At 43.3% G+C, this 17,205-nt stretch overlaps 1 protein-coding gene across 1 annotated transcript in view; it reads right to left on the bottom strand.

Moving 5' to 3' along the window:
* The window catches only part of LOC148539147 (fibronectin-like), a 182,425-nt gene extending 165,526 nt beyond the window's left edge, over window positions 1-16,899 (bottom strand). Inside the window, 1 exon segment of the mRNA XM_088451819.1 lies at window positions 16,807-16,899. Coding sequence (XP_088307945.1) covers window positions 16,807-16,851 — 45 coding nt within the window. The 5' untranslated portion in view covers window positions 16,852-16,899.
* Window positions 16,900-17,205: the final 306 nt, after the last annotated feature.

Raw genomic sequence — 17,205 nt, 5'->3', positions numbered from 1 at the left:
ACGCATGCATGGTACGACTGTCCCAATACTGATTACTGTATGTGTGCAGCCTTACAGGGTCAGGCATGCATGGTACGACGATCCCAATACTGATTACTGTATGTGCGCAACCTTACAGGGTCACGCATGCATGGTCCAACTATCCCAATATTGATTACTGTATGTGCGCAACCTTACAGGGTCACACATGCATGGTCTGACTGTCCCAATACTGATTACTGTATGTGCGCAGCCTTACAGGGTCACGCATGCATGGTACGACTATCCCAATACTGATTAGTGTACGTGTGCGGCCTTACAGGGTCACGCATGCATGGTACGACGATCCCAATACTGATTAGTGTATGTGCGCAACCTTACAGGGTCACGCATGCATGGTACGACTGTCCCAATACTGATTACTGTATGTGTGCAGCCTTACAGGGTCACACATGCATGGTACGACTATCCCAATACTGATTACTGTATGTGTGCAGCCTTACAGGGTCACACATGCATGGTACGACTGTCCCAATACTGATTACTGTATGCGCGCAACCTTACAGGGTCACGCATGCATGGTCCAGCTGTCCCAATACTGATTACTGTATGTGCACAACCTTACAGGGTCACGCATGCATGGTCCGACTCTCCCAATACTGATTACTGTATGTGCTCAGCCTTACAGGGTCACGCATGCATGGTCCGACTATCCCAATAATGATTACTGTATGTGCGCAGCCTTACAGGGTCACGCATGGTCCGACTATCCCAATACTGATTACTGTATGTGCGCAACCTTACAGGGTCACGCATGTATGGTACGACTATCCTAATACTGATTACTGTATGTGCGCAACCTTACAGGGTCACGCATGCATGGTCCGATTATCCCAATACTGATTCCTGTATGTGCACAGCCTTACAGGGTCACGCATGCATGGTACGACTATCTCAATACTGATTACTGTATGTGCGCAACCTTACAGGGTCACGCATGCATGGTACGACTATCCCAATACTGATTACTGTATGTGCGCAACCTTACAGGGTCACGCATGCATGGTCCGATTATCCCAATACTGATTCCAGTATGTGCACAGCCTTACAGGGTCACGCATGCATGGTCCGACTATCCCAATACTGATTACTGTATGTGTGCAGCCTTACAGGGTCATGCATGCATGGTCCGATTATCCCAATACTGATTCCTGTATGTGCACAGCCTTACAGGGTCACGCATGCATGGTACGACTATCTCAATACTGATTACTGTATGTGCGCAACCTTACAGGGTCACGCATGCATGGTACGACTATCCCAATACTGATTACTGTATGTGCGCAACCTTACAGGGTCACACATGCATGGTCTGACTGTCCCAATACTGATTACTGTATGTGCGCAGCCTTACAGGGTCACGCATGCATGGTACGACTATCCCAATACTGATTACTGTATGTGTGCAGCCTTACAGGGTCAGGCATGCATGGTACGACGATCCCAATACTGATTAGTGTATGTGCGCAACCTTACAGGGTCACGCATGCATGGTACGACTATCCCAATACTGATTAGTGTACGTGTGCGGCCTTACAGGGTCACACATGTATGGTCCGACTGTCCCAATACTGATTACTGTATATGCGCAACCTTACAGGGTCACGCATGCATGGTACAACTATCCCAATACTGATTACAGTACATGTGCAGCCTTACAGGGTCATGCATGCATGGTCCGACTGTCCCAATACTGATTAGTGTGCTGCCTTACGGCTAGCATATACCAAGTTTGAAATACCAAATGCTGTTACAGTGCATGTGTATCCTTACCACATAACTCCATATTATTTCATGCGCATGAATTTCCTTAAGACTGTTACACAGCACATCGCCATTACGGCTGTTTTAGCCATAAAGCAGTATGCGAAAACCAATGAATAACACTGGTAATTTTGAAGTCAAAAACATGCTATATGGTAAAAGCCCTCTAAGCGCTCTGCACGTTCACACACCTGCCACATGATTTTGCAAAAGAGAAAACCTGCTACTAACTGTATAAGCCCATAATTTGCATCAGCAGCGCACAGGATGTTACATAATAACAACGGGTTCACTTGCTTCTCAGATCCAAAGCAGAAAGGTAAGGAAATAATTTACAAATGATGATAGCATCGCTTATTGTTACTGCTTATAGAGTTACAAACTACAGTGTAACAGAATGGCTACTACATATGTACTTGCAGTACAGGGCTCTCACTTCCATGTAATATGTAGTTTAGTCTGCACATAAGAAAAGCTATTTCAACCAACACTGAAATCTTACGTTGTAAAAGGCAGATTTGCTGGGAAATGTCTGACAAGTAGCAGCTACACTAACGGAGCGTACACACTAGATCACAGGTTCTCAAACTCGGTCCTCAGGACCCCAAACAGTGCATGTTTTCCACTGAATCAAGTGAAATAATTAGCTCCACCTGTGGACCTTTTAAAATGTGTCAGTGAGTAATGATTACACCTGTGCACCTGCTGGGTGACCTGCAAAACGTGAACTGTGTGGGGGTCCTGAGGACCGAGTTTGAGAACCACTGCACTAGATGATATGCTCCCTGAGCGATATCATCTAGTGTGTCCCCGGCAGGGTGTGCACAATGTCGTTCATGACATTGAGCACACCCGCTGAACAATATCATTAACGATATCGATTAGCGCCGGGCTCTCTCCCCCATTCCCCAACATGCAGCAACCTGACGACATCGTCAGGTTGGCCTGCATGTTTACTTGATGAACGATAATGATGAACGACCCGCGGGAACGCGCGACCTCGTTATCATTCATCGTTTTGATATAAAAAATGGACGATAAAGTGGATGACTGAACGATAATGATATCGTTATCGGGCAGTCGTCCACTTTAATCACCCAGTGTGTACGCACCATTAAAATACATTGTATCTGTCCAATTGTATATAATATTCACTTAAAATAGTAGTGATAAGCTCTGTAGTGACGCATTAGCACATCCATAAAGTGTAACCATAGTAACCATCGATTAAACATTTAATAAAATAGTAGTAACACAAATGTGAAGATGGCAAGCCACACTGAGAAATCCTGGATTGAGAATGGCTGTAATTTAGTAATAAAGGTAAATTACCATATATACTGGGATTATAGTGGCTACTGAGCTCTCGCACTGAATGTAACTGATGGGTAAATTTACAAAGCGGCAGGTTTGCCATAATTTTCAAATACATGGGCATCGCTGGCATTTTGTGGGTCAAAATACAGGATTTTGCTAATGAGTGTTTTTAAAGCCGGAGTTGATGCCCATCTGTTTCTAACCCCCCCATATCCTGCTGCAAACCCGCCATAAAAACCTGCCGTAAATCCACCATGGTTATCAAGCACTAGGGATCTGTATAACGCTTCTATATTTCAAAATAGTTAAAAAAAAATTCAAATATCAAAAAAATATATGTCACGGGGGCCCCCAAAATTGATAGAAGAAATAATCAGAGGGAAAAATGGGGGACAATGTTTCCGTGATTTTCTACTAACCAGCATTAGGCTTGGCCAGCCAGAGCTGGTGAAACCAGAGAGAGGAGAACCACAGTGTGGGGTTGGCACTTGTGTGCTATTGAGTGTACTTATGGAGGGGTGTCACAATTTTTTGACTGCTAAACCCCTCCGTGGAAGCCAGCCCTGGTACCAACTGACCTAGGGCTGGTAGAATTATGGCAGGCTGCCCTCTGTGACACCACCTTGTAGGTCAAGTGTAGCGCTGGCAGTGGAAAATTGGGGGGACCCTACACTTATAATACCCTACCCCCGATGGGAATGTGCATGTAGGAGTCACTGTACAATAATTGTCCAATGTCTGTAAATGTTCTGACATAAAAATGAACTACACTTTAATTCAGCAGAAAAAAATAGTAAAAAATCACATCACAATGACATTACAAAACTCCAAATAGTGCTTGGGGGTGCACCTGCGTCCCTACAAATAGATATATAGCCCAGAGTAAAGGTGTCATTCTGGTAACTCCATACCTCAAATTACTGACATGCCTTTTCTTCTAAATCCCTTATTTTTTAAAACTAATTTCCGTGTAACAGGTCACTTCATACAGTATGCTGCTTGTGTACATTGCTGTCATTACTGTTACTGATTTTCCAGTTCAGCTTTAGTCACATATGGGATAAACAAGCATAAAATGAGACGAGCGCTTCCCACTATGGCTGCACATGGCAAGAAGACGGCTGCAACTTACAAATGTCAGGATTCTTGCTTAATCGTGTTTTATTCAACCATTAGACTAATTCAATCAAAATAAACTTAATCATGTTGTAAAGTGTTTCAGCATATATATATATATATATATATATATGTATATATAAATATACCCCGAGGAGAGGACGAGACAGTCCCGGCTCCTCAGCAATGGATCTGGCAGTTGCCGGGACTGGCAGATGTGCACAAGTGCCTCACATGTGCCGAACACTGGCTTCAAAGGACTACACCGACTTGCAGCCCCTAGAAGCTGGATAGGTATGCCCGATAGGTAGAGGGGTGGCTCCCCACTAGAAGCACGCTCTCTGCTAATTAGGGATGGCCATCGACCATTGATGTTTTCAAAACCGATGTTAACTATTTTTGCCATCAATAGCAGGGAACCAATGGTTCTCCGCCATCGATGGATGAGAGGAAGCTGATTTTATTTCCTTGTCAGGACACAGCTAAGCCCGCTCCCAGTTTTGATTGACCTTTGGCGGTGGCCATTGAGGGGGTGCAAACCATCAATGGTTCGCCATAGATGGTAACCACCGATGGGCCCATCGATGATAACCATTGATGGACACCCCATCAATGGCCATCCCTACTGCTAATTGCAGCCTGGACTGGTAGTCTCAGGGGGAGATAACACCTGAGGCTGCCTGTCCTGTGTGTGACTGGCAGATGGTGTTTGCAATGGGAAGTCACTGCCAGTCACAGAGTGTAGCCAGTGCAGTGAAGGGCTACAACTGGCTCACTGAGGAGGCAAATTATACTGGGATAAAATCCACCACTGGACTATACCATGTCTCAAATTAATGAACGTCTACTCAGCTCATCTCTAATCACAGATTACAGCAGCGAGAAACTGAAATATTGCCTGTACTACACTTACAATAAACATAACATGGAGAAAGAAACAGGATGTATAAAGGAGTACCTCCCATTAATATGTGCACTTACACAAGCGTTAGTGTCACACTTACACCTTTCCTGAGAAAAACAGTAAGTTGTACAGGTTGAGGCTCTCATATCCAAATATTCCGAAATACGGAATATACCGAAATACGGAATATACCGAAATACGGAATATACCGAAATACGGAATAATTTTGGCATGACTGAGATAATGAAATCTTTGATTTTTGATGGTTCAATGTACACAAACTTTGTCTAAGGCACAAATTATTACAAATATTGTATAAAATTACCTGCAGGCTGTGTGTATAAGGTGTATATGAAACAAAAATGAATTTCATTTCTGTACACAAACTTTGCTTGAGCCACAAAATTATTGAAAATATTGTATAAAATTACCTGCAGGCTGTGTGTATAAGGTGAAAAAATCTTTACTGCGCTAGGCACTGTGGGTAAGTTAGGATTTATGGATCTATATCAGGTTTGCTGTCTGTTTGATAAACAGGAGGCATATAGTAAAATAATAACTAATATTTAAAAAAAACAAATTAATCCACATACAAACATCAAAAATTGAAATCATATACACATGAATAAAAATCAGACATTTATAAAACTGCAGAGATCAAATAACTCTCTTAATTTAGTATATTAGTATGAGAGTATGGCTTGATACCATATCACTGAGGTTCCACAGCCCCAACGTTCTATTGCTGCCAATGCTTTGCAACAGTGTGGCTTTAAAGTATCAATTAGTTTCCAATGAAAAAACGGCTGAATAATGGATATTCACTACTGGCGTCCCAGTGTGAAGTAAAGTCACGCTGGAATATAGAAGGTGGGAAAGGGGAAAGAATTGATAGTACCTCGACCCCTGGATGGCTGTGTCCACACCAATAACCGTCCTTAGTGTGGCTTGTCCGCTATCTGTAGAACCGCGGCTGGAGGGAGCCAGTTGCCGTGCAGCGGAAAGCCAAAGCTGCTCACGGAGCGATGGTTGTGATAACGGCTGGCGGTATACTCCAGGAATGGATCGTCACCTTCTAAAGATCCTCCAAAGTGCAAGTGGTATGGTGCTGTGAAAACCTCAGGTGCCTGGGTAATGACGTCATCACCCAGGCACCTGAGGTTTTCACAGCACCATACACAGCAACTGCTCCAGAGGCTGCTCTGGTCTTCCGCCGTATCCCCGGAGTCCACCGCCAGCTGAAATACAGCCACCGCTCCGTGGGCAGCTTTGTTCCTCCACTGCATCCCCGAAGTATACCGCCAGCCGTTATCTCAACCATCGCTCCGTGAGCAGCTTTGGCTTCCGCTGCACGGCAACTGGCTCCCTCCAGCCGCGGTTCTACAGATAGCGGACAAGCCACACTAAGGACGGTTATTGGTGTGGACACAGCCATCCAGGGGTCGAGGTACTATCAATTCTTTCCCCTTTCCCACCTTCTATATTCCAGCGTGACTTTACTTCACACTGGGACGCCAGTAGTGAATATCCATCAATTAGCGGAATTCAGCCTTTTTTTCATTGGAAACTAATTGATACTTTAAAGCCACACTGTTGCAAAGCATTGGCAGCAATAGAACGTTGGGCTGTGGAACCTCAGTGATATGGTATCAAGCCATACTCTCATACTAATATACTAAATTAAGAGAGTTATTTGATCTCTGCAGTTTTATAAATGTCTGATTTTTATTCATGTGTATATGATTGGGCGGTGTAATGCTTAGCGTTACTGCCTCACAGTACTGAGGTCGTTGGTTCGATACCCACTACGGCCCTGTGTGGAGTTTGTATATTCTCCCTGTGCTTGCGTGGGTTTCCTCCGGGTACTCCGGTTTCCTCCCACACTCCAAAAATATACTAGTAGGTTATTTGGCTCCTAACAAAATTACCCCTAGTATGTATGTGTGTGTGTGTGTGATAGGGAATATAGAGTGTAAGCTCCACTGGGCAGGGACTGATTTGAATGGCCAAATATTCTCTGTAAAGGCGCTGCGGAAAATGTGTGCGCTATATAAATAACTGGTAATAAATAAATAAATAAATAAATATGATTTCAATTTTTGATGTTTGTATGTGGATTAATTTGTATGTATTAAATATTAGTTATTATTTTACTATATGCCTCCTGTTTATCAAACAGACAGCAAACCTGATATAGATCCATAAATCCTAATTTACCCACAGTGCCTAGCGCAGTAAAGATTTTTTCATTTTGTTTTTGCTGTGGAGATTTTTGTCTCTGGGTTTCTGACCAAACCCTCATTACTTGCAGCTGGCACGTATTACACATTCTTTTTGATATTCAGCGCCGGGAATTTGCAATTGCGATTGCAAATAGTTTCTTTCTGTGTGTATAAGGTGTATATAATACATAAATGCATTATGTGTGTATATTTGGGTCCCATTCACAAGATATTTCATTATGATATGCAAATATTCCAAAATACGGAATATTCCGTTATCCAAAATACCCCTGGTCCCGAGCATTTTGGATATGGGAGACTCAACCTGTAATGGGAAACGTCTAACACCATCCCCGTACCGATTCATAATTATTGCTTGTGTAAAAATATCCAAACATTGGACAGCTTAACCGCCATCTCTGGGGCAATTTACATTATATACGCTAAAGAAAGAATTGTCTGCATATTCAAAATGACACATCAACATTATAACTATAATAAAGCAGTAAATAAAATAACAACTATTGCAGTTTTATTTGTGAAATAGCAACATCATGCAGCACAGTGGTGTTACTGCCTCACAGCATCAGGGTCGTAGAGAGCATGCACTGGGCTGTGATGAGTAGCTGCTGCCGCTGACTGGTAAAAAGCGCTACGGGGAGGGGGGGAGCGTCTCCTGGGCCCCTGCCTGGCCCTCCTACAAGCCCGGGCCTGGGTAATTAGTACCCTCCACTATATGCACCCCTACACTGCAATGAGGTCTTAGGTTCAATCCCCACTAAGGCGCTAACTGCGTTGAGTTTGCATGTCCTCCTCATCAGGGGCATATCTATAATGGGTGCAGGGTGTGCGTTGCACACAGGCCCCTGGGTCCAGGGAGGGCCCACAATGCGCTCCTTGCACCCATACTTTTTAATACTTACCTCTATGAAGTCCCACGTCAACTGGAGAGGTGCTACACACAATGCCTGAAAAATGGATACTGCAACAAATTTCCCGCCGTTCTGCACATGCACAGAAGGGAAATCACTGGGAAAATGGCTGCCATGCGCAGTTGACAAAGGGCACAGGCTACTGCCCAGACTGTACTCTACTGAGGCTGTCATTGCAGTGAGAGAGGAGGGGGTCCCGAACGGGAAGTGAACATGGGCCCGCTCCTCTCTTAATATGCCTCTGCTCCCCATGATTGTGTGGGCTTCTTCAGGGTACTCCGGTTTCCTCCCCCACTCCAAAAATATACTGATAGGTTAATTTGCTACTGACAAAAATGAAACATAGTGGGCCAAATGTAATAGGGTGAGAGTTTAGAAAAGTGAGAGTTTATGACACTTTTTAAACTTTGCCAATGTAATAGAGTCCAAAAACAAAGTAACAGAGCAAACTGCATGTTTTTTTAGACTTTAAAAACTCTCACGATTTAAAATCTCATCCAGATGTTTGCCCATTTTGAAGATAAAACTCAACCAATGTGAGAGCTTACTGCTAAACTATCACATTTTCTAAACTCTCACCCAATTACATTTGGCCACTGTGTCTTTGCATGTGATAAGGGCATACTAAAGACTGCCATACAGAACATTTTTGTGATCACCAAACAGTACAGAGAGCATCTTGACTATGTCCACTATACATAGGTTTACTATCCTTTTAAGGCCCTTTTATTCAGGAAACCTGAACTACACTGTTATGTGGCTTTTATAACTACAGTAGGTGAAATGGAGACTTGAAGTCAGCCAGCCACAAAATCTGTGTAGATCTTGTGTCCCAAATTAAAGGGATGACATCTTTGTGTCCACTATACAATAAAGCATACTAATGACTACCATAAACTCGAAAACCTTTTTGATAACCATACAATACTGCAATCATTTTTGTGACCACCATACAATACAGAGAGCATTTTATTGAGACAGCCATACAATACGGCAAACATTTTTTTTTGACTGTCACATAATGCAATCCTCTCATTAGTAATTAACTCCCCAAAAATCATCTTCAGCATCTTCTTCAGCAATTATTAAATCCCTCACCCCATAATTAATTGATCATTAAATATATTTTTTATTAATTAACCCACTCATTACCTTGCTCAATCTAATCAAAATAAACATTTGACTTAATTAACACCAATAAGAACATTAACCCCACCATCCTCTCTCTACTACAGCATTAACCCCTTCACTCTATAACACATGGGGCCTGATTCAGACCCGCTGGCGGGTCGATGGGCGGGCAGTGCGCATGCACGGCGCGAGCGCGAGACCCGGAGCGAGCGAGAAATCACTTGCTCCGGCGCTCGCATCCAAAAGGGGCGGCTATCGATTTTGATCGACAGCTCGCCCTATTTGGTAGGCGGGTCGGGGGGTGGCTGGCCAAACGGAGGCGTTCCCGAAGGAACACCTGCCATTTGGGGGCGGCCCCACTGACATCACGAGTGATGTTAGTGGTGAGCTTCCGGCTCTATTATAGCCGGAAGCTCACTGGGGCTTGTGGCAGACGAGACCCTACCACAAGGATCTCGTCGCAAGCCCCGATGGTCGCGACCATCACCTGGCCACTCGCTAAAGCTGTGGGTGGTCACCCACAGCTTAGTGAGCGGCCAGAAGGCCGGACTTTAAAAAACAAAAACGCCCTTCAGACCTGCTAGCTGCCTCCGGCAGCGAGCGGGTCTGAATCAGGGCCTTTGTTTGATAAGTTATATGATCTTCTGCTTATACAGTAAATGCATGTACAGTTACAGAAAGACTGACCAACATTTAGTGATATTATTGTCAAAATGTAACATACCCTGGAACCAGGCTATAGACCAGAAATCATTCCACTACAATAAATAGAATTGATTCCTATTTTACAGGAAATATAATATAAATTAAAATTCTAAACACAAAAACATATTGGCAAATATTTTATCAGGAAATAGTTACACAGTGGACAATCACTACATTATGTCAGCTTAACACAAATTGCATCAGACATAAAACTATGTTTATGTACTAAACAGTCTTTTTAATCTTCTGTGGGGTATTGCCTGTAAGAAATTGCCAAAAAACTGTCTAATAAATCCCTAAATACTGTATAATGCTGAGCATACAGTATCTTGAGGAAGTCTGTAGAAAAAAAACACATAAGGCAGTGGTTCACAAACTGTGCGCCATGGCACCCCGGGGTGCCTTGGGACACTTGCAGGGGTGCCTCAAGTTGGTGGTACAGCACCAAATGAAATTATTTATGGTCAATGTAGTGTAAATATGTGGACAAACAGAAGCGCAAACCTGTCCCCCATCACATAACTGAACCTAACGATGACAGGTAAGCACAATGTACTTCATTTACTACTTTTTTCGGAATTTCTCAATAACAAACTTAAACTTATGGGTGCCGTGAAAACAATGCTGATACTCTAAGGCACCGTGATTCAAAAAAGTTCGGGAACCACTGACATAAGGGCATAATTACTAACGGGCGGTTTGTCAAGCTGCCAATTATCATCAGCTTTGACTGATACAGTAGTTTTAAAAACAGGCATCAATACTAAACTAGCCTGGTTTAGTATTGATTCACGTTTGCCGCTTCAAAACTATCGGTCAAATATACATTCATTGAAAAGAAAGATGTTAAAGTAACTAAAATAAAAATGAATCCTAAAAAGTAAACAGCTTTGACTTTAGCAGTAATAAAGCTTTGTATTTGCTCTCATGCCACAATGATTATGAAATTAATGAAATATAATCCTCAATACAAACACAATGCATATGTAAAATCTCAAGGACAACTGGGACTACAAAAAGCCTTAACCACTTAAATGACAAATTTGTTTCACCAGAACCGCTCAGAAATTGTTGTTTTCTCTTTTATTTAATAAAGTTGAAAAAAAGTATTTTGACAAATATTTTTATATATTTTATTTAAAAAAATATACCTAGGGGGTGTTTTGTACCCCCACCCCGTGTTGATAGGCCCCCATTGTAATATCACTTCCCACCCCCCATCAGAAATAGCCCCTCTAGTGGCAAAATATCCCCAGCATTATCAATCCCCATACTGCTAGTAGTAATAGATCCCTGTGGAAGACCCCTACCCTTAACCCCTGAGCCAATGAGCCCTCAGTTTATCCCCCCTTCATGTGTCACCATATATGTATTTAATTTTTTTTTTATATATATATTCCCCCCTCCCCTCCCCCAGCCAAAAAAAATATTTTAATGGGGCAGCATAACCCACCCCCTACCCCCAGTGCCAAAAGATGACCCCCCTTTTTACACTCCGCAACCCAGCACTCCCATCTTTTTGTAGAGCGCAGCTGAGTTTGGGGCACAGGGAACTGATCATTAGTCCTTGCAGCTGATCTCTTCACATGCAGAGATCAGTACGTTTGCACTTGGGGGGGAACTATGTTCCCATCCACCCACTTCTGATTTAGACGCATGCGCCCCAGAGTGCTGTTCACACGACTTTCTGGGGTGTAATTTCGGGAGTGATGTCGGCAGTCACAGACAGTAACAGCACTTACAGGGGCCGTAGCAGGAGGAGGAAATCGTTCTGCACACAAGGGGGACGCAGCAGGAGAGCACTAACGCATGAGATGTGACCTGGTCAGATAACATACTTCTGGCTGTGGCATGCGCTAGTGCCAGGAAAGGGGTTAAAGACCTGTATATATCTGGAAGTTAGAGAGTTAGATGGCTGTGCCTTATGTGTGTGACCTATTTATACTGACAGACCATTGGGATGACAGATAAGAATGCAGAGATATCCTTCATCAAAGATAATAGGTAGTAATCTTATGTAACTAAACACACACATAATAATAATAATAATAATAATAATAATAATAATAATAATAATCAGCGAAATCCTGCCTCACTGACAAGAACGTATCTACATTTGGTAAGTCATGAAGTTGACTGTAACAAAACAATTATTTTTACTATTAGGAGCATTTCCAGTTAGTCGCAAGCTTATTTTTTTAATGGATTAAAACATGTGGGACAAGTATAGGGGGAGCTGTATGGATGGGACAGGTACATGGAGGTTCTGTATGGTTGGGACAGGTATATGGGGGTGCTGTATGAATGGGACAAGGGTTTTAAACATTGCAGGTGGGAGTTACAGTTTCATTTTTTATTAAAGTGGCCTTAAATTACCCAAAAATTTACTGTTTTATGTTTTTATGCACCCCATATTTAGGTAAAGTATTTAAAAGAAAAGAAAAAAAAACTATTATTTTTTTTAAATAATTTTTTTACTTTTTTTTTTGAAAGTGCATAAATCAGCCATTTTAAACATTTGTAAAGCTCAAAATACTTTTTTGGGACAGTAATTAATATCTTTACTGTTACTCAATATTTGTTTTTAGTTTGTTGGGGTACAGACTGATTTTCCCATTTAAAAAAAAAAAATTAGGTGCGAATTGCAAGTTTATTTCTTGAAACTTGCAGACGTCGCACAAATGCGCGCTCCCGAGAACTCTCCAATCCAATTAAAAATGCCTATTCGTGGTACTCGCAGCAAAGGGGTGCGAATTGACTGCCAAATGAGATGTGACAGAAGTGCATAAAAAAGTGGGAAGACCATCCTGGACTCCCCAAAATGTATGATTTTGTTAGCAGGACTGTATAGAAGACTGTTTGTCGGCATTAGGAAGGTACATGACATGTAATTATTTGACTAATTAAGCTAATTGGAAACTTACAATTACCTAATTAGTCAACAAGGGGGGTGTCCAAGGGTTTCACAGTATCTCAAGTGTCCCAACATTTTAACCTTAAAATAAAGATTTTCCTTTCCATCTCTCATCCTCAAGGAGTTGCGAATTAAAAAATGCTAATTCAGTCTCACTGGTTCAGTGCGAGTTGCTAATTGGCTTGCAAAATAAAATTGCTGTGCGAATTTGAAGAGAAAATAGCAACTCGCACCTAATTGGATTGACCCCTTAGTGTCTAAGCTTTACTCTTTGTTCTACTGTGTCACTGTCATGTCATGACAAAAATCAGGGCTATCCCCTTATTAGAGATTTCCACACATTATGTCTGGGAGTCACAGGCTCCCGGCAAGGTGAAAGGTGAGATGATACATTAATGCAAATTGCTTTATAAAGAATCGCCATGACCATAAAGTGGGGTGAACGGATGGACATCAGAAAACGATAATTGGCAACTGTGATGGGTGCCACCAACACCATGTTTCATTAAATACATGCAGCTGTGGACACCCAGGACCTCTTTTGTGCATGCAAAGATTTAATGCATTCACTGCACAAGCACACCAAATAACAATGTAATGATTATCTCACTATGCCTACATGCCATCGGAAGGAATGTTACCATGGCGGAAACTTCTATTCAATGACTACCACTAGTAGGGAGCAGAAGAATGAGAAAAGTAGCTTCATCCTAAGCCTTGCTCTGCCAACTGGATGGTTTCGAATGGCATCATCAACACTCGCTATCTGTACAATGCTTTGTGTTGGCAAAATCTGTATGCATAAAAAATACATTATACATGCATGATAAACGCACAGAGCACCCATTTCCCCAGAACATATGTGAGACGGAGGTCTCAGGGTTAGGAGGGGATATGAATAGTCCGTGACAGGATATCCTGTAGGATATAGCTACAGGACCTGGCAGTGAGTCTGTCATCCTACAATCACCATGCTGTACATCTAGTATGAGGCAGGAGCGTCTGACAAGGTCATAGCGGAGGGGCAGAGGTGAGATAAGGGCACTAGGTCACTATGGGTACATACACACTGGGGTTTATTTTATGCGTGTTCCTAAATCCTGCTGAATGCACTTTAATGCTGGTAATTAAAAGAAAAATAGTGTAAATGACAGGACCCATACACACACTTTCTGAGAAACATTAGTTTCGATTCAGACCAAAAAACACAATACAATAAATTTTCTACCAGCAGAGAACAGGTTCTGTGACAGTAACCACCAAGGACATCGCTGAGAGCAGCACACGGGGACGCCCGTCACATTATGTAACTTGTAACAAGAGGTTTTGCACAATACATCAAAACATTTAGTAGTTAAATAAGTGATGCTCCCCATTCACTTTATACCTATAGGGCCTGATTCAGAGCCGCTCGTAAGCGGCCGCTCGTTCGCTCCGAGCGATGTTTGCCCAACTGCGCATGCGTAAGTATCGTTATACGCATGCGCGAACCAGTCAGTGCGGTCGAAATTCATGTGCTCGCAAAATAGCGAATGCCTGATAATTTGAGTGACAGGAGTAGGCGTATGTGGGTGGTAACAGGGGAAGGTGCTTGAAAACGGGGTGTGGAGATCCGAACACAGGCGTGCTTAAAGGTCAAAACGGGCGTTTTATGGGTGTGCATAATTAATACAGCAGCGTCATTGACCACGTCACTGGCTTATTTTATAGCCAGAACTGCTCGCAAAATTGTGGTAGCAAAAACCAACCCCAAGAATAGCGAGCAGTTCATACCCTGGTCGATGTACTCGATTAATCTAATAAATAGCGGACATGACGTAGGATGCGAGCGGCCAGGGGGCGTAGTTTCCCAAAAAACGACCGCAAGTTTTGCTCGCTCGTTCAGACCTAGAGGCGTGAACAGACCGCAAAGAGCGAACGGTTCATTTGAATAGCCAACCCTATTTTCTGGACGAGTGAGCGCTAATTGTGTCCGGCTCTGAATCAGGCCCAATATCCTAAATTCAGGAACAATAGTCTCCTGTTATTACATGTATTTTAGGAGATTTTAAACAACCATCCTCCTGGCTGAGGAAAACCCCTTATCCTGAAAACTAAAGGAGCTCAATCAGACTCGCTCGCTAGATGCGTTCTTTCGTATCCAAGGTATGCAAATCTAGCGCAAGCCCAGCAAAGCAGGCGATCGCACGGCAAGGCATTAGCACACCCACTATGTCTTGGCGTGCGATCACATTGTGTATGCAGACGCCCACAAGAGGCCCACTAGTGCACGTCATCTCCAGGAAGTGTATGCAAGCATCAGTACATTGGGTAGCGTCGGAAGCGAATGCAGCGCTTGAGGTACCCTACCTCAAGCACTGCGATCACCTGAGGGTAAAAATGTACAATAACACTTCCATTTAATTATACCATACTTGCCTACCCTCCCGATTTGGTTGGTAGCCTCCCGAAAATTGGGTGCCGCTCCCGACCTCCCAGGAAGGCAGGCAATCCTCCCGGCTGCCGCCCACCCCTCTTAACCCCCCCGCACTTACCTTAGAAACTCCCGCAGCGAGGGGGGCCGTGACGCGATTCACGCCAAATCACGTCATTTTGGCTCCGCCCCCTGCTTCACAATGCCTGTAATATCGGCATTGTGTAGCGGGGGTGGGGCCAAAATTACGCGATTGCGTTGCCCCGCCCCCTGCTCCGGCCACAAACGTGCATCACCTGGCCGGCACCGCCTCCTCATGATGGTCCCGCCCCCCCTGTAATGCCGATGATCTGGCCGCTCCCTCCTGGAAGGGGCAGCCAGAAAGTCGGTAAGCCTGAATTATACACGCCTCTGAAATGGCGTTGAGACACGCAGGCTCGCCTGCGTTTGCACCTCCACTCCCCCGTTTCTAGTGGCCTACTCCTGTCACCACCCACAAACGGCTTTGTCCTGTCACTTACTCTGCTGGGCAGTCTATGCGCAGCGAGCGAATGCTTCCCGAGCAGAATGCGAACATCGGCCAGCTGCGAGCGAACGCTTCTTAGCGTCTGGGTCTGAATCAGGTCCTAAGTACCAAATATTCCAGTGATAGATAGATAGATTCCATATACCTGGGTGCACTGTGCAGTATAATACTGTATATGTATAGATGAGTGAGGATGGAAAGATAGATAGATAGATAGATAGATAGATAGATAGATAGATAGATAGATAGATAGATAGATAGATAGATAAATTCCGAATACCTGGGTGCACTGTGCAGTATAATACTGTATATGTATAGATAGATAGATAGATAGATAGATAGATAGATAGATAGATAGATAGATATGAGATAGATAGAGATAGATAGATAGATAGATAGATAGATAGATAGATAGATAGATAGATAGATAGATGGATGGATAGATAGATAGATAGATAGATAGATAGATAGATAGATAGATAGATAGATAGATAGATTTGAGAGACAGATAGATAGATATGAGATAGATAGATAGATAGATAGATAGATAGATAGATAGATAGATAGATAGATAGATAGATAGATAGATAGATAGATAGATAGGAGATAGATACATAGGAGATAGATAGATACATATGAGATAGATAGATAGATAGATAGATAGATAGATAGATAGATAGATAGATAGATAGATAGATAGATAGATCCCATATACCTGGGTGCACAGTGCAGTATGATATATATGTATATATGAGTGTGGACAGCACAGGTGATTCCCTTGGAAATGAATGAGAATAGCAGTTGTCACCAGTGAGGGTCCTACCTTCCCCAGGAGAAGTGCTGTGATGAGCAGCAGCAGAGGGGGCATAGTCCCGATTTCCAGCCCTCACTTGTGGCTTGTGTCTGGGACACGGAAGGATCCCTGTCACCCAGTCTGCACTATCTGGTCTCCCTCTCACTTTCATGTCCCATCAGTAATGTGAGACCTTGTGGGGAAACCACAACCCTGGGAGGAGCTAGTTCCCCTGTCCTGGGCTTATTAAACACCCTGTCCCTCTATGGCAGCAGTAGGGGTGAGGCAGGGGCACATGCACCCTGGTGCTGCTCAGTGTCTGGGTGGATGATGGGGCTCCTCTCTGATTCCCATCCCACCATGACTCTGAGGAAGTAGTTCCCCCACCAGTCCCCTCCCCCTCACACATTCCACCATAGATTTGTTAGA

The sequence above is a fragment of the Taudactylus pleione genome, unplaced genomic scaffold, assembly GCF_031769625.1.
Source record: "Taudactylus pleione unplaced genomic scaffold, aTauple2 ptg000027l, whole genome shotgun sequence".
Lineage (NCBI taxonomy): Eukaryota > Metazoa > Chordata > Amphibia > Anura > Myobatrachidae > Taudactylus > Taudactylus pleione.
This window is presented reverse-complemented; position numbering and strand designations above follow the sequence as displayed.